The sequence below is a fragment of the Eurosta solidaginis genome, chromosome 1, assembly GCF_040869045.1.
Source record: "Eurosta solidaginis isolate ZX-2024a chromosome 1, ASM4086904v1, whole genome shotgun sequence".
NCBI classification, from domain to species: Eukaryota; Metazoa; Arthropoda; class Insecta; order Diptera; family Tephritidae; genus Eurosta; species Eurosta solidaginis.
In genome coordinates, this window is record NC_090319.1 from 374,687,446 (window position 1) to 374,704,370 (window position 16,925).

The 16,925-nt window shown below is 33.9% G+C and overlaps 1 protein-coding gene and 1 long non-coding RNA gene across 5 annotated transcripts in view; one reads left to right on the top strand and one right to left on the bottom strand.

The window, feature by feature from the left end:
• stumps (DBB domain-containing protein stumps) overlaps positions 1-16,925 on the top strand; it is a 192,887-nt gene that overhangs the window by 120,683 nt on the left and 55,279 nt on the right. Inside the window, exon 1 of one of the 4 annotated variants that reach the window (XM_067763074.1) lies at positions 4,619-5,136. The exons of the other annotated variants lie outside the window; for them this stretch is intronic. Within the exon in view, the coding sequence (XP_067619175.1) occupies positions 5,103-5,136 (34 nt within the window). The 5' untranslated portion in view covers positions 4,619-5,102. Of the gene's footprint in view, positions 1-4,618; positions 5,137-16,925 lie in introns of those variants that run through there. 4 annotated transcript variants of the gene reach the window in all.
• LOC137238273 (uncharacterized) overlaps positions 4,614-16,925 on the bottom strand; it is a 77,449-nt gene continuing 65,137 nt past the window's right edge. Inside the window, exon 3 of the long non-coding RNA XR_010949144.1 lies at positions 4,614-4,890. This is a non-coding gene — a long non-coding RNA (uncharacterized lncRNA). The remainder of the gene's footprint in view (positions 4,891-16,925) is intronic.

A 16,925-nucleotide genomic window follows, 5' to 3' on the forward strand; every position in this document is an offset into this window, starting at 1 on the left:
TTCCCCTCGGCCGTTAACACGATAACTTGCGCACAAAACGATATGTCTTAACTAAACTTAGTTCACGTACTTATCTGAAGTCACTTTATCTTAGTATAAAATATGGCCGAAATCCGACTATGACCACGCCCACTTTTCCGATATCGAAAATTACGAAAAATGAAAAAAATGCCATAATTCTGTACCAAATATGAAAAAAGAGATGAAACATGGTAATTGGATTGGTTTATTGACGCCAAATATAACTTTAGAAAAAACTTTGTAAAATGGGTGTGACACCTACCGTATTAAGTAGAAGAACATGAAAAAGTTCTGCAGGGCGAAATCAAAATCCCTTGGAATCTTGGCAGGAATACTGTTTGTGGTATGATATATATAAATAAATTATCGGTACCCGATGTTCTGGATCACCCTGGTCCACATTTTGGTCGATATCTCGAAAACGCCTTCACATATATAACTAAGGGCTACTCCCTCATTAATACTTTTAATTTGATACCCATATCGTTCAAACACATTCCAGGGTTACCCTAGGTTCATTTTGCTAAATGGTGATTTTCCCTTATTTCGTCTCCAAAGCTCTCAGCTGAGTATGTAATGTTCGGTCACAGCCGAACTTAGCTTTCCTTACTTGTTTTTCTTATTATTGCATTGCCATCGGGTTCTGGGAAGTTTATTAAATTTTAAATACAAATTTCGCTCACAACGGCCAGCCGCTACACAGAGTCATGCTAAACAAAAACTTTAAACGCGTTTTCCTCGAAAATTTGTTTTCGCCCAATAGAGTCGTCTTTTGATTGCAGGTCACATATATGCTTTTCTGAACACTTTATAAACTTGATATAAGTTTGTATGAATTAAAATTAAAAATTTTACTGAAGCTCTGAAATCTAAAGCAAAGCAACTACCCAATTTTTTTAATACGGCCCAATTACGGAACGATCGAAAAATCAAACAATAATAAGCCTATAAGTCATTCACGTCACTTAGGCAGTCTTTAACATAAAACAAAAATAAGCTATACATACATAGGTCAACGACTTGACAACTGCAATGAATACATAATTCAAAATTTGTGATGTAGATAAGTACATTGCAAAAACAAGTCAAATAAACATGCATAATCCAAAACTACCTTTTCGGCAACATGCGGAAACTGCATATCCGTGAATTTACCTTAAATGCACGAACAAGTCCTTCGCTGACCTTTTCAGTGCAGTCATGTTGGATAACAACAGCGGTTGTATTATCGAGTGTGTGTGTATATATCGTTTTTGTGGAATTGAATTTGAAGTTGAAATTGGAGGTGTTTGACACTTTATGATCAATATGGAAGGCAAACTTATTGAATTTCAAAGGTCAAGACGTTTTGATTGAACTGAAAACATTTGACGTCATTTTGCCTAGTAAAAACATAGCATAAGGGTAACAAATTTGAATAAATCATTATTATCGGACCTTTTAACTGAATTTCCAAAAAAAAAATTTAATTAAATAAAAATAACATTTAAGGTGCGAAACCTCCGAAGAGCTTTTAGGCCGAGCTTCTCTTCCAATTAGCGTCGTGTTCCTTTTAATTTTTCGTACAAATTGTCGGACCTATATTCTATTTCGGCTCCGAACCGTATCTGATAGGCAGATGAGTTTTCGCTGAGATGCTTTTTACGGGAGAAATACACTAGGAGTGCTTGCCAAATCACTGCTGAGGCCGACCCCATGAATATTTAGATATGTAAAAGGCTTCGAAATCTAACTGATCTTCTCATGTATGCCTATATACCGTTTTTATAGTCTGCCAGCGCGACAGTTTTCATACACTGAAAGAAATGGTGCTAGTAAAATCAACAAATCGGTTCTGTTGTTCTTGACTTAACGGAGATTCCGTAAAATTGATCGAATTATGGTTAATTCGACCGAGTTCTTTGTCAAGCGAACAAATTAGTTTATTCATTTCAACAGAAGAGAAATTGTCACTCTTAAGTTAACAAAATTCTGTAAAATTGACAGATTCTTAATCAATCTAACTGATTTTTTTGTTAACACAACTGATCTCACTGGTCATTTCAACAGCGACCAACAGTCAATACATGAGCAAATTTCAAAGAGAATTTTACGCTCACTGCGCTCTCTACTTTGTGCTTATGTATGCTGTGTTTGTATGCACATATTTACGTATGTATATGGCGACCGCCGTAGTGTGATGGTAGCGTGCTCCGCCTACCACACCGAATACCCTGGGTTCACACCCCGGGCAAAGCAACATAAAAATTTTAGAAATAAGGTTTTTCAATTAGAAGAAAATTTTCCTAAGCGGGGTCGCCCTTCGGCACTGTTCGGCAAGCATTCCGATTGTATTTCTGCCATGAAAAGGTCTCAGTGAAAACTCATCTGCCTTACAAATGCCGCAACTTAGGTACTTTCTTACAAAGCTGTCGCAACAACTTTTTTTGTTCATTTGACTACTAAAACGGTCAATTACGAATCAACGATTTGTGGGCAGTTGATTTAACACCTTGTTGAGATGGTATTTCGGTTGATTTTACCAGTATTTTTCTTTCGGTGTACTCGCATGCCTTTAAAAGTGTCTGGATTGTTCGTGTATCACATTCGAAAATGAAGAGAAGTCGTGTATTATTATTTGTTTTGCTTGGGATAAGTGTTATCAAGTTTGCGATGTATATAGTCCCTCCCTGATATAAAAGCCAATGCGCAAAATTTAGCTTGCATCAAAAAGTTTTAAAGCAATATTTTGCGTTTAAAAAAATTAAAAAAATGTATTTTTAAATTTTGATTATTACCATAATAACAATAACAATAAGTAATAAGAAAGGGAGTTAACAGTGAAGCCAAAAAAGGGACAAAGCCAAAACGATTTTTTTATTAAATTATTATTATTTTTTTTTCATTTTTTTTACTTCTTTTTGTGTTTTCTCACAACTTAAGGTACAGTTTTTTTTTTTATTTCTTAAATTTTTTTTTTTTACTTTTTTGAACGCTTTTTACAAGGCGCATTCTCGCTCAACACCAAAATTCAATTAAAGAAATTAAAAAAATCTTTAAAAAAAATTCAAAATGCTACGCGCATAAGAGTATGACGATCACGTACCCGTTTGCGATGTTAAAAAAAATGTTTTCTTCCCTTTAATCTTTTATTATTTGTTGTCCTTTAAAATGTTTACTTGCTTACATTTTATTACTGTTTGCTTTTCCTTCATACGACAAATATAAAGTCAAGTTCTCTGCAGAACTTGTTGGCGTCTGGCCGCTCATAAACAATAAAAATGTCTCCATTGCCCTTGTCTTTAGTTTCTTGCTTGCATTTAAATCAAATAAATGCAAGAAACAAAAGAAAAAAATGTATGCAAATAAAAAACATATGACAAAATATTAAATATGACCAAATTGACAGCCATAATATGCAAATATACATATTTATTTTTTATGCATATTTGTTTGTATATTTTTTGATGGATATTTGTTATTAAGACAGGCGCATCAGCTGAATAAATGGTTGAATGCAGGCATGCGCGCCGAACAAACAGTAGCAGTTTGCCACAAAGCAAATAGGTAGGAGAGTTACATTATGTATATGCAAATTTGTGCAACCAAACAGCCGCGCGTCCAGTCGTGGAAACAAACGCGCCATGCAACATAAAAGCGTCTTTGTGGCATTTATACCTTCGAGCGGCGCGCTAACCACCTGCATGGTAGCGACGCGTTCAGCCGCACTCAACCATAGCACCAGAGCGCATGCAAATAAGATTTTTGAAATAAGGCTGCGCAAATAAATTGCAATACGCATGTATGTTTATAAGTGTGTACGTGTGCTTGACTATTTATTTGCCCAGCTTGTCGCCACTTTAACTGCGCGCTGCTTCCTTTAACCTTTTTCTTGTGCGCGCATACTTACCAACTACCAACGGTGGCCGGCCTCACTAGCTACTTAAACGCGCGCTCCTCTGCGCGTATACCCCTCTTAACAAATGAGGCATGTTGCAATCAATTGTCATTTTCTTTTCAAATTCTAACTGTCAACATACCATCTAGGTATTTGCAGTTTAAAATTACCAAATTGAAAAAATTGCAAAATCGAAACGCCCAAAAGGAGTTGACGCGCTATGTTTCGCTAACCATCATCACGCGCATTTACATTTCTTTACATTGACGCCTTTTTTGCAGTTAATTGACTCAACGTCATTTAATTTGGCATTCATTTGCCATTTAACTGTGGCATAAGTTTACATTTTTTTTTTGTCAAAAATGACAGCAGCGCTTACGCGCTCAGCCTATTTATAGACAAAGAACGTTTTGACGCACAATCGTTGGGTGACGCGCTCGTTTCGATGTTTTGTGCTGCGCGCGCGCATAGCTTTTGCGTATAAGTGTGTGTGTGTGTGTATGCAGACAGCGCATGAGCCATAAGCACGTTCGAAGCACACACGAAATTATACACACGCGCGCCTACTACACTCACTCACACATGCACACAAACATGACGCGCTATTGATTTATTCTTTTTAGTTTTTTCAAAACATTTTTATCGCCTTTAAATATGCTTTTTCATCGTTTACATTTTATTTATAATTTTTATTGCATATTTATTTTGTTTTTCTGCTACCTTTGCTACGATTGCTTAACTTCGTTATTTCAGTTCGATTCTTTCGGTTCTTCAAGCCGCTTCTTTTAAACTTGGTAGTATTCTAAGCTTAAGCATAGAGTGAAATACAACAAAATTTCTTTCGTTTCCAGCAGTTGATCGTCTTTTTACTGTCGTGAGTTTATTGGCCAACTTCGCCCATGTATTCGCCACAGATAAGTGAAGGACAGTTGGGTGTTCAGTTGTTCGCTAATATTGGTGCGCGTTGTTTTCGAAATGGGATCTTCAAACAGCTGTAACGAAGCGATATTGAAAACAATATAAACATTTGTTAGGTTAATAGTTTGAACAATAGTGCATAATCTTTTTTTTGATTTTGTGTACTTTTCGTGAATTAAAAAAAAAAGGTGTTTCTTCGCAACATTTGAAAATAATTTTTAAATAAAAGTTTTCCTTATAACTACATTTTCCAAGTGCTTTAAGAGGAAGCTTGTGGTCTGGAAAAATGGAGTGTATTGAAATGGAAACGTTTTGCTGTGGTGAGTTAAATTTATTCACGTCATTAAAGTAACGTTGTTTAAATTTTTCCCAAATTATTAAATAAATTATAAATCAAAAATTGCTTCAAATAAATGTTTTCATATATTTAAAGCAATAAGGGCAACCCCCGCTTAATTCATAGAAATAGGAAGCATTGGTTAATTCTTTGTAGTTCTATAAATAGAACAAAAGCTAAATTTATTTTTGTGTAAGTGAAAAACTAAAAAATCCAAAGTATCCAATTAAAACAAAAACAGACCAGACATATACTTTTTTATAAATCGTACGGATTTTGGAATAATATGGCGCTATGCTTTCCATTTATTATTTTTCATTTGGCGAAATGGTGTTAAAGCGAAATCGGTGCGATTACTGCGTTTACTATAAGTTGAGGTATACCGTTTAGAATTAGAACGTGAATTATGTATGTCGTTCGTAAATGAATCAAACTATCAAATTATAGAAAAAAAATTTGCATAATTAGTTTCGCTGGATTAGCACCTATTTCGTTGTAACCACAAATTCCACTGAATTTTTGATGTCCCGTATTTTTCTTTTCTGTATTTTACCACACACATACAAATATTTTAAGATTGCTATTTTTGTAATTTGTTTAATAATTTGGGAAAAATTTAAACAACGTGACATCAGGACGGACAAGGCGACAGCTGTTTTGATTATACTTTGTTAATCTCTTCAAAGCCTTTTCTCCCGGGAGTGGGAGTCGAACCCGCACTCCTAAGATAGTTGAAATGGTTACAAACGCATTCAGCTACGTCATGCCTTAGTTGTTGTAAGTTTACAGCCTTGCCGTCCTGATGTGACGTTGTTTAAATTTTTCCCAAATTATTAAATAAATTATAAAATTAAAAATTGCTTGAAATAAATGTTCATACATTTAAAAGCAATACGGGCAATCCCCGATTAATTCATATAAAAAAATTCTATTTTTGTTTAGATATGTATCACAACATATTAATGCACTAAATAGTTTGTCTTTAGTAAAGGTCGAAAAGTGTACATATATATGCGATTTGACCTGTACGAATGTAGCAGATCGAACTTCTTCTTATTTTTTGCATGTTTGAGTTGATTAAAGTTCGTTAAGTTCGAGGCAAAACCATTTTTTTTTCGTTTCATTTATATGCGTTTTGGTTTTATCATCGGTACTACTATTCATCCAATAAATCTAAAATCTTTAAATTATTTTAAAGAAAAACCACAAAGGTTAAAAAAAATTTACTGATAGAAACATTCAAATTTAAAACAAAACCAAAAGAGCTAAAAAATAAACTTGTAAAAATTTCTGGTTTTAAAACAAACCTAAAAAAGTTTAACAAATTTTAGAAATAGAAACTAGCATAAACTTCTGGTTTTAAAATAAAACCAAAAATTCAAAAATTTAAAACAATTGGTTTTAAAACAAAATCTAAAAGTTTAAACAATTTGAAGGAAGAGCTTTGTGGAAGCTTCTGGTTAAAAAAAAAATTTATAAATCTAAAAAAATGGAATTTTGTAGAAACTTCTGGTTTTAAAACAAACCCAAAAACTTTTAACTGTATTTAATTATCGAGACATGGCCATATTGTTTTTAAAACAAACCCCAAAAAAGTTTAAAAAATTTGAAAATTTTAACTTGTAGAAACTTATGTAAAGAAGAACCTTGTAGAAACCTCCGGTTTTAACACAAAACCAAAAAAGTTTAAAAATCTAAAAAAAATCAAAACTTGTGATAACTTCTGGTTTTAGAACAAAACCAAAAAAGTTTAAAAATCTAAAAAAATTAAAACTTGTAGAAACTTTCGGTTTTAAAACAAAACTGAAATAAGAGCCTTATGGAAAAAAAGTTTAAACAATTTGAAGGAAGAGCTTTGTAGAAGCTTCTGGTTTAAAAAAAAATTTATAAATCTAAAAAATGGAATTTTGTAGAAACTTCTGGCTTTAAAACAAAATCAGATAGTTTATAAATTAAAAAAAAAAAGTTTTAAAACACTAAATAAGTTCAAAAATTTAGAAAAAGAGACCGGGAATTTTATTTCCCAGAAGTGCTGCAAGTCCTAGGTTCTTATTCACAATAAAAGCTGGTGAATCTTGCTGACTTCCAGATCAACTCCATATCTCCCTGTGTTGCATCCACGATTACACTTATATTGAAGTGAATAAATTTTCTGATGATATGTGCAGGAAAGGGAACGAAATGTATATTGACTAAGGGGGCAACTCCGTGCGCCCACCACAGATTTATCTCATGGGATTATGGCTTGGAACTTACCTGTTTGAATAGGAAATGCACGAGCTTTCAATCAATCGAATTTGTAGCGAAACTAGTTACAGCCGTCTTCATAGGTCATTGCAACGAATCTTCGACAATGGTGCATACCTATAAGGTCCAATTTGTAGAAGTAGACAGTTTTTCCACTGTGTGGCAAGGGTATGAAATATGGATTTTTCGCATCTGCTTAAGTACTTATGGGACAGAAAGTGGTTCGTTAAATTTCAATCAGGGAATAACCAATTGAACGAAGTACCGAGGGCATCGGCAACGCACAATAATTGCGTCGAATGGAAGTGTGGTTACTTTCCATCCATGGCCTACCCTTCAACTTAGCCCTAGGCAATAAATTTCCGGTTATGGAGTTCAAATTTGGTACTACTGCATTTTCATTTACCTTTTTTTTTATAAAGAGTTAACTGAAAAGATATTCATTCTTAACACAGTTATAATAAACAAGTAAGGAAGGCTAAGTTCGGGTGTAACCGAACATTACATACTCAGCTGAGAGCTTTGGAGGCAAAATAAGGGAAAATCACCATTTAGCAAAATGAACCTAGGGTAACCCTGGAATGTGTTTGTATGACATGTGTATCAAATGAAAAGTGTTAATGATTATTTAAAACGTAGTGGGCTTTAGTTCTATAGGTGGACGCCTTTTCGAGATATCGCAATAAGGGTGGACCAGGGTGACTCTAGAATGTGTTTGTACGATATGGGTATCAAATTAAAAGTATTAATGAGGGTTTTAAAAGGGAGTAGCCCTTAGTTGTATATGTGAAGGCGTTTTCGAGATATCGACCCAAATGTGGATCAGGGTGACCCAGAACATCTTCTGTCGGGGACCGCTAATTTATTTATATATATCATACCACGAACAGTATTCCTGCCAAGATTCCAAGGGCTTTTGATTTCGCCCTGCAGAACTTTTTCATTTTTTTCTACTTATTATGGTAGGTGTCACACCCATTTTACAAAGTTTTTTCTAAAGTTATATTTTGCGTCAATAAACCAATCTAATTACCATGTTTCATCTCTTTTTTGATATTTGGTACAGAATTATGGCATTTTTTTCATTTTTCGTAATTTTCGATATCGGAAAAGTGGGCGTGGTCATAGTTGGATTTCTGCCATATTTTATACCAAGATAAAGTGACTTCAGATAAGTACGTGAACTAAGTTTAGTTAAGATATATCGTTTTTTGCGCAAGTTATCGTGTTAACGGCCGAGCGGAAGTACAGACGGTTGACTGTGTATAAAAACTGGGCGTGGCTTCAACCGATTTCGCCCATTTTCCTACCAAAATTCACAAGGATTGGTAAATTTTTGTTCGACTTATGGCATTAAAAGTATTCTAGACGAATTAAATGAAAAAGGGCGGAGTTACGCCCATTTTGAAATTTTCTTTTATCTTTGTATTTTGTTGCACCATTTCATTACTGGAGTCGAATGTTGACATAATTTACTTTTATACTGTAAAGATATAAATTTTTTGTTAAAATTTTACTTTAAAAAAAATTTTTTTTTTTTAAGTGGGCGTGGTCGTTCTCAGATTTTGATAATTTTCATTAAGCATACATATAGTAATACGAGTAATGTTCCTGCCAAACTTCATCATGATATCTTCAACGACTGCCAAATTACAGCTTGCAAAATTTTAAATTACCTTCTTTTAAAAGTGGGCGGTGCCACGCCCATTGTCCAAAATTTTACTAATTTTCTATTCTGCGTCATAAGTTCAACTCATCTACCCAGTTTCATCGCTTTATCCGTCTTTGGTAATGAATTATCGCACTTTTTCCGTTTTTCGAAATTTTCGATATCGAAATAATGGGCGTGGTTGTAGTCCGATTTCGTTCATTTTAAATAGCGATCTGAGGTGAGTGCCCAGGAACCTACATACGAAATTTCATCAAGATACCGCAAAATTTACTCAAGTTATCGTGTTTACAGGCGGACGGACAGACGGACGGACGGACATGGCTAAATGAATTTCTTTTTTCACCCAGATCATTTTGATATATAGAAGTCTATATCTATCTCGATTAGTTTATGCCGCTACGGATTACCGTTATTCGAACAAAGTTAATATACTCTGTGAGCTCTGCTCAGCTGAGTATGAAAATAATCGCCGTGGTTCATAAGTCAAAATCCAAAATTGCTGAGCAAACACATATCTTCGAAATTTGTCAACCGAAATAGTAAAAATCCATAACAAACCGCTATTAACAACAAGATTTCAAATTTACGTGTCTCATAATTATTATTGTAAACTAAAACACGTTTTTCAAATGGCATTTAACCCAACATTACACTTTCATTAGAAAATAATTACACATACCCACATAAAACAAAATCTTTAAAATTTACGATTCCCAGTACTACTGTTCAAGTATTTATTTGTGTATCGCCACTTAAAATGTACACTTGCACCTTCGATTAAACAAAGTAGTGGGCACTCGAAGCTACTCCAAATAATTATTGCCGCGGCTAAAATCTAAAGCAAAGAACTGGAAATATATAAAATAAAAAAGTGCAGACAAACACTTTAGAATTTTTAAAAGCGAACAACAAAAACAAAAATGCAAAACATTTTCAAATGGAATTGAAATGAAGAACGAAATAAATTTACCCAAACATATGCACATTAGGGTGGAGTTTATAAATTTCATCAAATAAATTCGTTATTTGTTACTATCTATAAATTAGGATAAAAGTTCTATGAATTTTGTAACTGAAACTATGCAAACCAATCTCAAAAACATTATAAATTTCGTCAATTATATTCGTTCTTTTTTTACTATCCAATCAATAAAACCTATCACCAAAAAAGAGATATTCGAAAAACTTCGAAAATACGAAAAAGTTTACGAAAATTTCGAACTTTCAATTGAGAGTTTCTTGAATTTTTTCCGGTATACAGTTTTGTAGCCCAGCAGTGTTGTTTCCCAATCAATTTTAGGTCTCTCGAAATTCGCATTGGTTTTTGACAATTTTCCGATGGGTGTGGGTCAGTTTTTTCCTTATGTAAAATAAAGCTATGCGCCTATTGTATGGAAGAAACTTAAAAACACCCCCAGAAAAAAATGTGTGAGCAATGAAAGTTTGAGAGGCATATAACTTGCACTTCTCAGGCTAAAATTGATTAGGCGACAAAGCAAAATATTCAAAAGAATTCAGATAATTCTAAATAAAAAGTAAAATAAGAAATGTCCTTAAAATTTTCTGGAATTTTCCAATTCGAAAAAACACAGGACCCGTATCGTGTTATACGATCACGGATGAAAAACCAATTTCACTCAAACGATGAATACGAATCGGTCAAACTATTCGTAAAAATGGCAATAGATTTTGGATTTAATGAGTACTCGTAGCCACTGTTTCAAATATTTCTCTATCATCTCAGAGCTATTGTGATTTAAAAATTTAATTTCGATCACGATCCGTATAACACGATTCGAAAGCTGAAAACTGAAAAAAAAATTTCGTAAAGTTTCTTCGAGTTTCCGAATTTTTATCGAAAAAGTTTTGGTGCTTGATTTTCATAGTTTCATAATTGTCTTAAATTAACAAAAATTGAATATTTGTCTTAAATTAACAAAAATTAAAAAATAATAATAATCGTTTCATTAAAAAAAATTTGGTAAAAATAATAACATTTCCGTTTTCGCTGCTTTAAGTAAAAAATGCCGCACCTAAATTTCGGTCCGGATTCGAAATGGTTAATGCGTTTAGTACAAGGGTACAAGTTCAGATTACTTTATGAAGATTAAATATCGACAGTTGAGTGGAATATCGCCCTATCTCAGCTGCTAGTTCGAACACGCCCTATATGAGATTTTATTTCAAAAACAACCTATTTCAGAAATTTTTTTTTCAAAAACGTCTCAGCCAGTTTAAAAATATATGGCATTTAATCAAATTAGGAGTTTTTGAAACAAACTCCGAAATAGGACGTGGTTCAAAAATGTTCAAAGGCAACCGAGTTAGGGTGATATTCCGAGATATGGTGATATTCCAATATTTCAGCAGTCGATATATTAAAATCTGCGATTTACTTCATAACCGTTTCCAGCCTGAACCAAAATTTATATATCACATCCCCAATTAAAGTATTATTGATCTTATCTTAAATCGGTACCAAAATTTGTATGTAACCTTTTCCAACTTGGTATTGCCATTTGAAGGAGTGAGTCTGAAAAAGTCGTATTTTATTTATAAGAACCACTCTATTGTTCACACATACATGTCTCAATCGAACCAGGCAATCTTTGAAATGGTAAATGATTAATGGTGCATGCGGGTGTATGTGTGTTATAAAGAACTCAATTGAAATAACGCTCAAGTACCACTATTGGGGCTTTGTATGAGGTGCTGCCGCTTTTAACTGCCGCTACCAGTTATAAACCTTTCTTTTGCAGCGCTTACTCAGGCGCGATATGCGAGCACTTATAAACGATAGCATTTAAACAATTTATGAGTACATACCGTATACGTCACGATACCTCCATCGCATTTGAAAACTAGATTATTTACTTGCACGAGTATTGGCACTTAGCATTCACCACACGATTAACCGATTACGAGCACAGAAGGCAATCAATTGTTAGTTTAATTCAAATTGAAATGAAATTTCATTAAACTTTTGTGCTCTACTTTATTTTTGTGATTCAAATGTATTTATGTTTAGAAATATATTTAGAAAAAAAAATTTGAGTTTTCTAAGTTCCAAGTTTTCTTTAAGTACTATCTCTAAACCATCGTTAACAAATTACGACAAATGTGGTAGTTAATATTTCTGTTAGAAGTAGATACTCATATTTCCAGGGCATCTAGGGCTGTATTACACAGCAAAGATGCATACACAATTTTGGCTAACAGGGCTATACGACAACAATGTCAATATAAGTTACTGCCTTTTCAGTATTTAACTTTTGAAGAACAACAAATCACTAACATTAAAATGTATGCATTCGAGTGAGGAATCCAACCAGGAACAGCACAAAACACTTTACAACAATACCAAAAACCAGATAAAATGAGACTAAAGCTTTCCATTAACAAGAATGGGCTGGCCTGCAGTAAAAAAAGTCGGTCGATTGTTGTACCGTTTGTTTTGAGTGTGCGCCATGGGAAGCCAATGCAGTTCAAAACAAACTATAATCGAGTTGTAGGATAATAGTTAAGGCGGCGACTGTAGTTGATAGGACAGCGACATCTGTTTTTCAACCTAATATAACAATAACTGGCAACGCCTACATGCGTCCCATTAATTACAACACTGATAAGTCACTTGCGCAACCCTTTCGCATCGCCGCGAAGGTAACCGAAATATTCAAACGTTTCAGTTGCAATTAGATCCGTGTCACGACACAAGTAAAACGCCTCCAATGCCGCGCCGGTAGTTCGGATTTCGTTTTGTTGGGAGCTTATCAGAGCCAATGTAAAAGTCATATAAACTAATAGAATAGGCACTTTCAGAAAATATGTGCAGGAAAAGCTCACCCATATTCCAAAAAATTTTTAATAGACATTATCGATTTTGTCGGAACAAACGTTAGCTTCCTTCCGCCTGTGTAAAAAGCGAGTAGAGTATAAAACCATTTAGAAATTTTTTTTAAAGTCCGACTTTGTTCTTAAAATTTTTTTTATTAAACCCCGTTTTCCCAAAATTAAGGATACGATATTTTAAACAGGATATATATTTATGGGGCTGCAACTGAGAGCTTAATCATTTCGTTTTATACTTCAAGTCGGAAAATTATGGCCAAGTTGCTCTATACGTGCCTTAAGGAAACCAAACTTTACTCCTGGTGATACTAATTTTTGAGCAAATCGCTCCGCGGACATCGTTCTTGGATATTTCTTATAACGCATCGACTACGTTCCCACAGCGACATCTACGCGTTGTTTTCGTGAAATGTGGACAATTAAGCTTAGATGATTCCACCACTGCAGTGATTTGCAGCATAAATTATAAATTAATCAACATCCCTAACTCTTCTAGCCTTACCCTGAGCCCTAGATATATTCAACTTCGCTGTGAGTGTACCGCCACTCAGAGGTTCGCTAATAAATTCTACAAAAGTGGAATGGACTTCAAGCACTTTCTGTGTCCCACGGTAAGATTGAAGACTCATTCGATGTCAAGAAGGGCGTCAAACAATTATTATTTTGCTCTACTATGACTTTCTATTAGTGACTTGTGAGTTTCAGGTTTGACGGGCTTCAAATATTCCAACGCTAGGCAAGCCTGTCGTAGAAGGTGACTGAAGTCCACGGACCCGAATGTTTGAGGAGCCAAAAAAATCGTTCCGAACTAGTCACGCTAGTACCGAAATTTACTTGTACCAAAATGTACCGCATTCATATTCGGCAAAGCTCGGCCAAGACATATAACACTCCCCTATACCTTCGTGATGTAATTTTGCGGTTACGACAACAACATTGATTAGTCTTAGAAATTTGAGAAAGATGTGAGTGCACTTCTCCGCTTTTGACATAATTTTTTATTTGATCTTATTCCAAAATCTAAGAATGCTGTTTATACTCAGGCCGTTGGTGTGAGTGATCTTTGGACTTTTAAAACTTACCCGATTCAATGACCAATGCATATATATCTTTTCTGAAGTGTATAGATTACATTATAATAATCCCCGGTATTTATTCCGGCATAACTGGAGCACCCATAAAATGATTGTTAGTTTAACACGTAAGGCATTTTGCATCACTCTTGGAATCAGCTTCCATTCATATCTTCCATAGTCCCACAATGGAGCAAGATTCATCTAGTGAATCTTTCTGAGCCTTGCGGAGTTGTTAAACACTTCCAAATTTTCGAAGAAGCTTACCCATGAGTGCAGCTTGCCTTCAAACAAAAAATGTGCCCATCTGCAACTCGAAGCTCTGCAGTAGTTTATTTTACTTGACCCTGTTGAAAGGCGTCTACTAAAAGCTCCCAGGTCACGTTTCTTTTTCGTTTGCCACAGATGCTTTGTTCTTTCCTACCGGAAATTGCGAAGTCTCTAAATCCCTGGTCATGTATGCGTAGAGAAAGAAGGAGCCTGCTTCTCAAACTAAACAAGTCTTCGGTAAAAGTATTTATAGCAGTCATCAGGCTCAGACGATCTCCTTAACTCAAACTTCCTTTTCAAAGATTTGCAGACCCACAGAGTGGTGTATCTTCGTCACTCACGATAGTTTGTCTAAGGTTGGGATCTTCGCTCCTACTTATGTATAAAATAATGATTTATTTGTTATTATATAGAAGATAAATTTTACAAAATTTCATATATATAGGTACATGCGGGTGAAATAATGTCATCAAAAATAATTTTCGAATTTTAACAATCCTCGCGTTCCAATTAAGCCTGATCCATATACGGATAGAGGTTTAAGATGCAAATGCAACAACAATGTGATCCATATGGATTCATTTGTTGTTGCATTTGCATGTTAAATTTGTATCCGTATCTGGATCACGCTTCATTGGAACGCAACAAATATTTGTTATATTTTTTTTCGTCTAAAAAAGGCTCAATAATATGTAAAAGAAAAACTATGTAAACCAATTTCGAAAACATTTTCGACGACATTTTCGAAAAAATTCAAAATTAAGGTTTAATTTTTGTTAGAATTCTCAAAAACAGAGCACGTTTAAGTCCCTCAGAGCTAGCGTTGATTTTTTTCTAATATTTAAAAATGAAGCTTCAATGATATGTAAAAGTAAAGTTATGTAAACCAATATTGAAAATGTGTTCAAAGGCATTTGCGAAAAAATTCGAAACGATATTTTTCTTTTTCTTTTTAGAATTATCGAAAACAAAGCACGTTTTAGTCACTCAAAACTTGTACGTTTTGTGATTATTTTTACCGCAGGCTGTTTTATTTTTCTCCCGTCCAAACTTTTAATATTTTTTTTATACAATTTTATCAAATAAAAATTGCAATTTGCTGTTATTTTTTACGCGCTAGTTTGTATCACTAATTTCTTAGTATTTGTTATTGTAAACCTACGGCTGGGTATATAATTTAGTGCTTACACTTATTTATTAATATTTTTTCACTCCAAAAATTTCACCCCGATTTCCTTACAACAATTTTACTTTTCCCCAAAAAAAATTCAATTTCCCATTTGTCGCCTGTCACACCTCACACACTTCACAAATATCCGTTCATTACAAAAACGTTACTTGCTTTCCTAAAGCGCTACATGTGCGCTTCCTGCTTTTCAATACAAACGCAAAACAAAAAGTGTACGTGCATTAAATAATAAAGAAAATAAATATACAAAAAAAAAATTTTAAATCCGTCCTGAATACAAACGTTCATAAAAGAAAAGCAATGAATACCGAAATATTCATTTCAATTAAAAATCAAAATCAATTGGTAACATAATACTACGAAACAATAGTGAGAATATCCTTGCATGCGTGACTAGTTGCAACTAATTCTAACTCTTTTAAAAAAAGTGGGGAGTGTGTTTTATATGGCACCTTCACAGACGTACAGAAGACTTACATACATACAAACGTGTAGAGAAGCATTTAAGCGCACACTTGTCGAATTTCCGCGCTCAAATGTTTTCCCTTTTTTCCTTGCGATATTTAACTCTTTGAAAAGGGTGCGATTTCTAGTTCCCCCCTTTGCTTTGTTTTGTATATAAAAATAGACACATATTGATTGAATTTCCTATGAAGCAAAGTAATTTAAAGTCTAGACATGAAATCTTATAGTGAATTGGGTAAAAATATTGTAGAACTAAAAAATAAAAATATATTTAATAAAAAAAAAAACGCTTGTATAAGTGCAAGCCCGCTTGCTTTAGTTGCTAAACAACGAGTCCTTAAAATTCTACGCTGCCAGCATAAAATGCATTTATTGAATGCTGAACAAAAAATTCTAAAAGCAATAAAACTCCCCCACGAATTTTCACGGCAAGCATTCAAATGATCTTGTTATGTTTTGTAGTGAATTTTTCAACTTTTTTTCCTTGAGAGCTCACCGCTTATTTTTATAGTTTCACTTTTTTTTGGATTTGATGCCACATCTCATATTCTTCGAACGTTTGATGTATGCCACCAGATGTGCCACGTTTGAAAGGGAAACACAGATGCGTTATTAAATACATACATACAAATATACAATGGAATATACAAAAGAACATACAATGGAGCACTTGCTTATGATGCAGCTCGCGCGTGCCTTTAAATGAAAGCAAAATCCAGCACACAAAACGTTTTTATAAATAGCAAAGTTTCATTTGATTCGACAGTCACAACTCAATGGTTTTGTATTTCAAATACCTTTTGTGAAAGAATTTCGTTAAAAAAGAAGAGAATTCAAAGAAGTGAAAATGTATTAGATACATTCATACAAAAGTTTCTAAAAACGAACGAAAATAGCTTTTACAATAAGGAAAAATCATATGTGATATTTCGCCATAGAAATCTTCGCTAAATCTGGATAAGCAATTTTCTTAAAAGTAAAACCTATTGTTTTTTTTCACGGTCTCT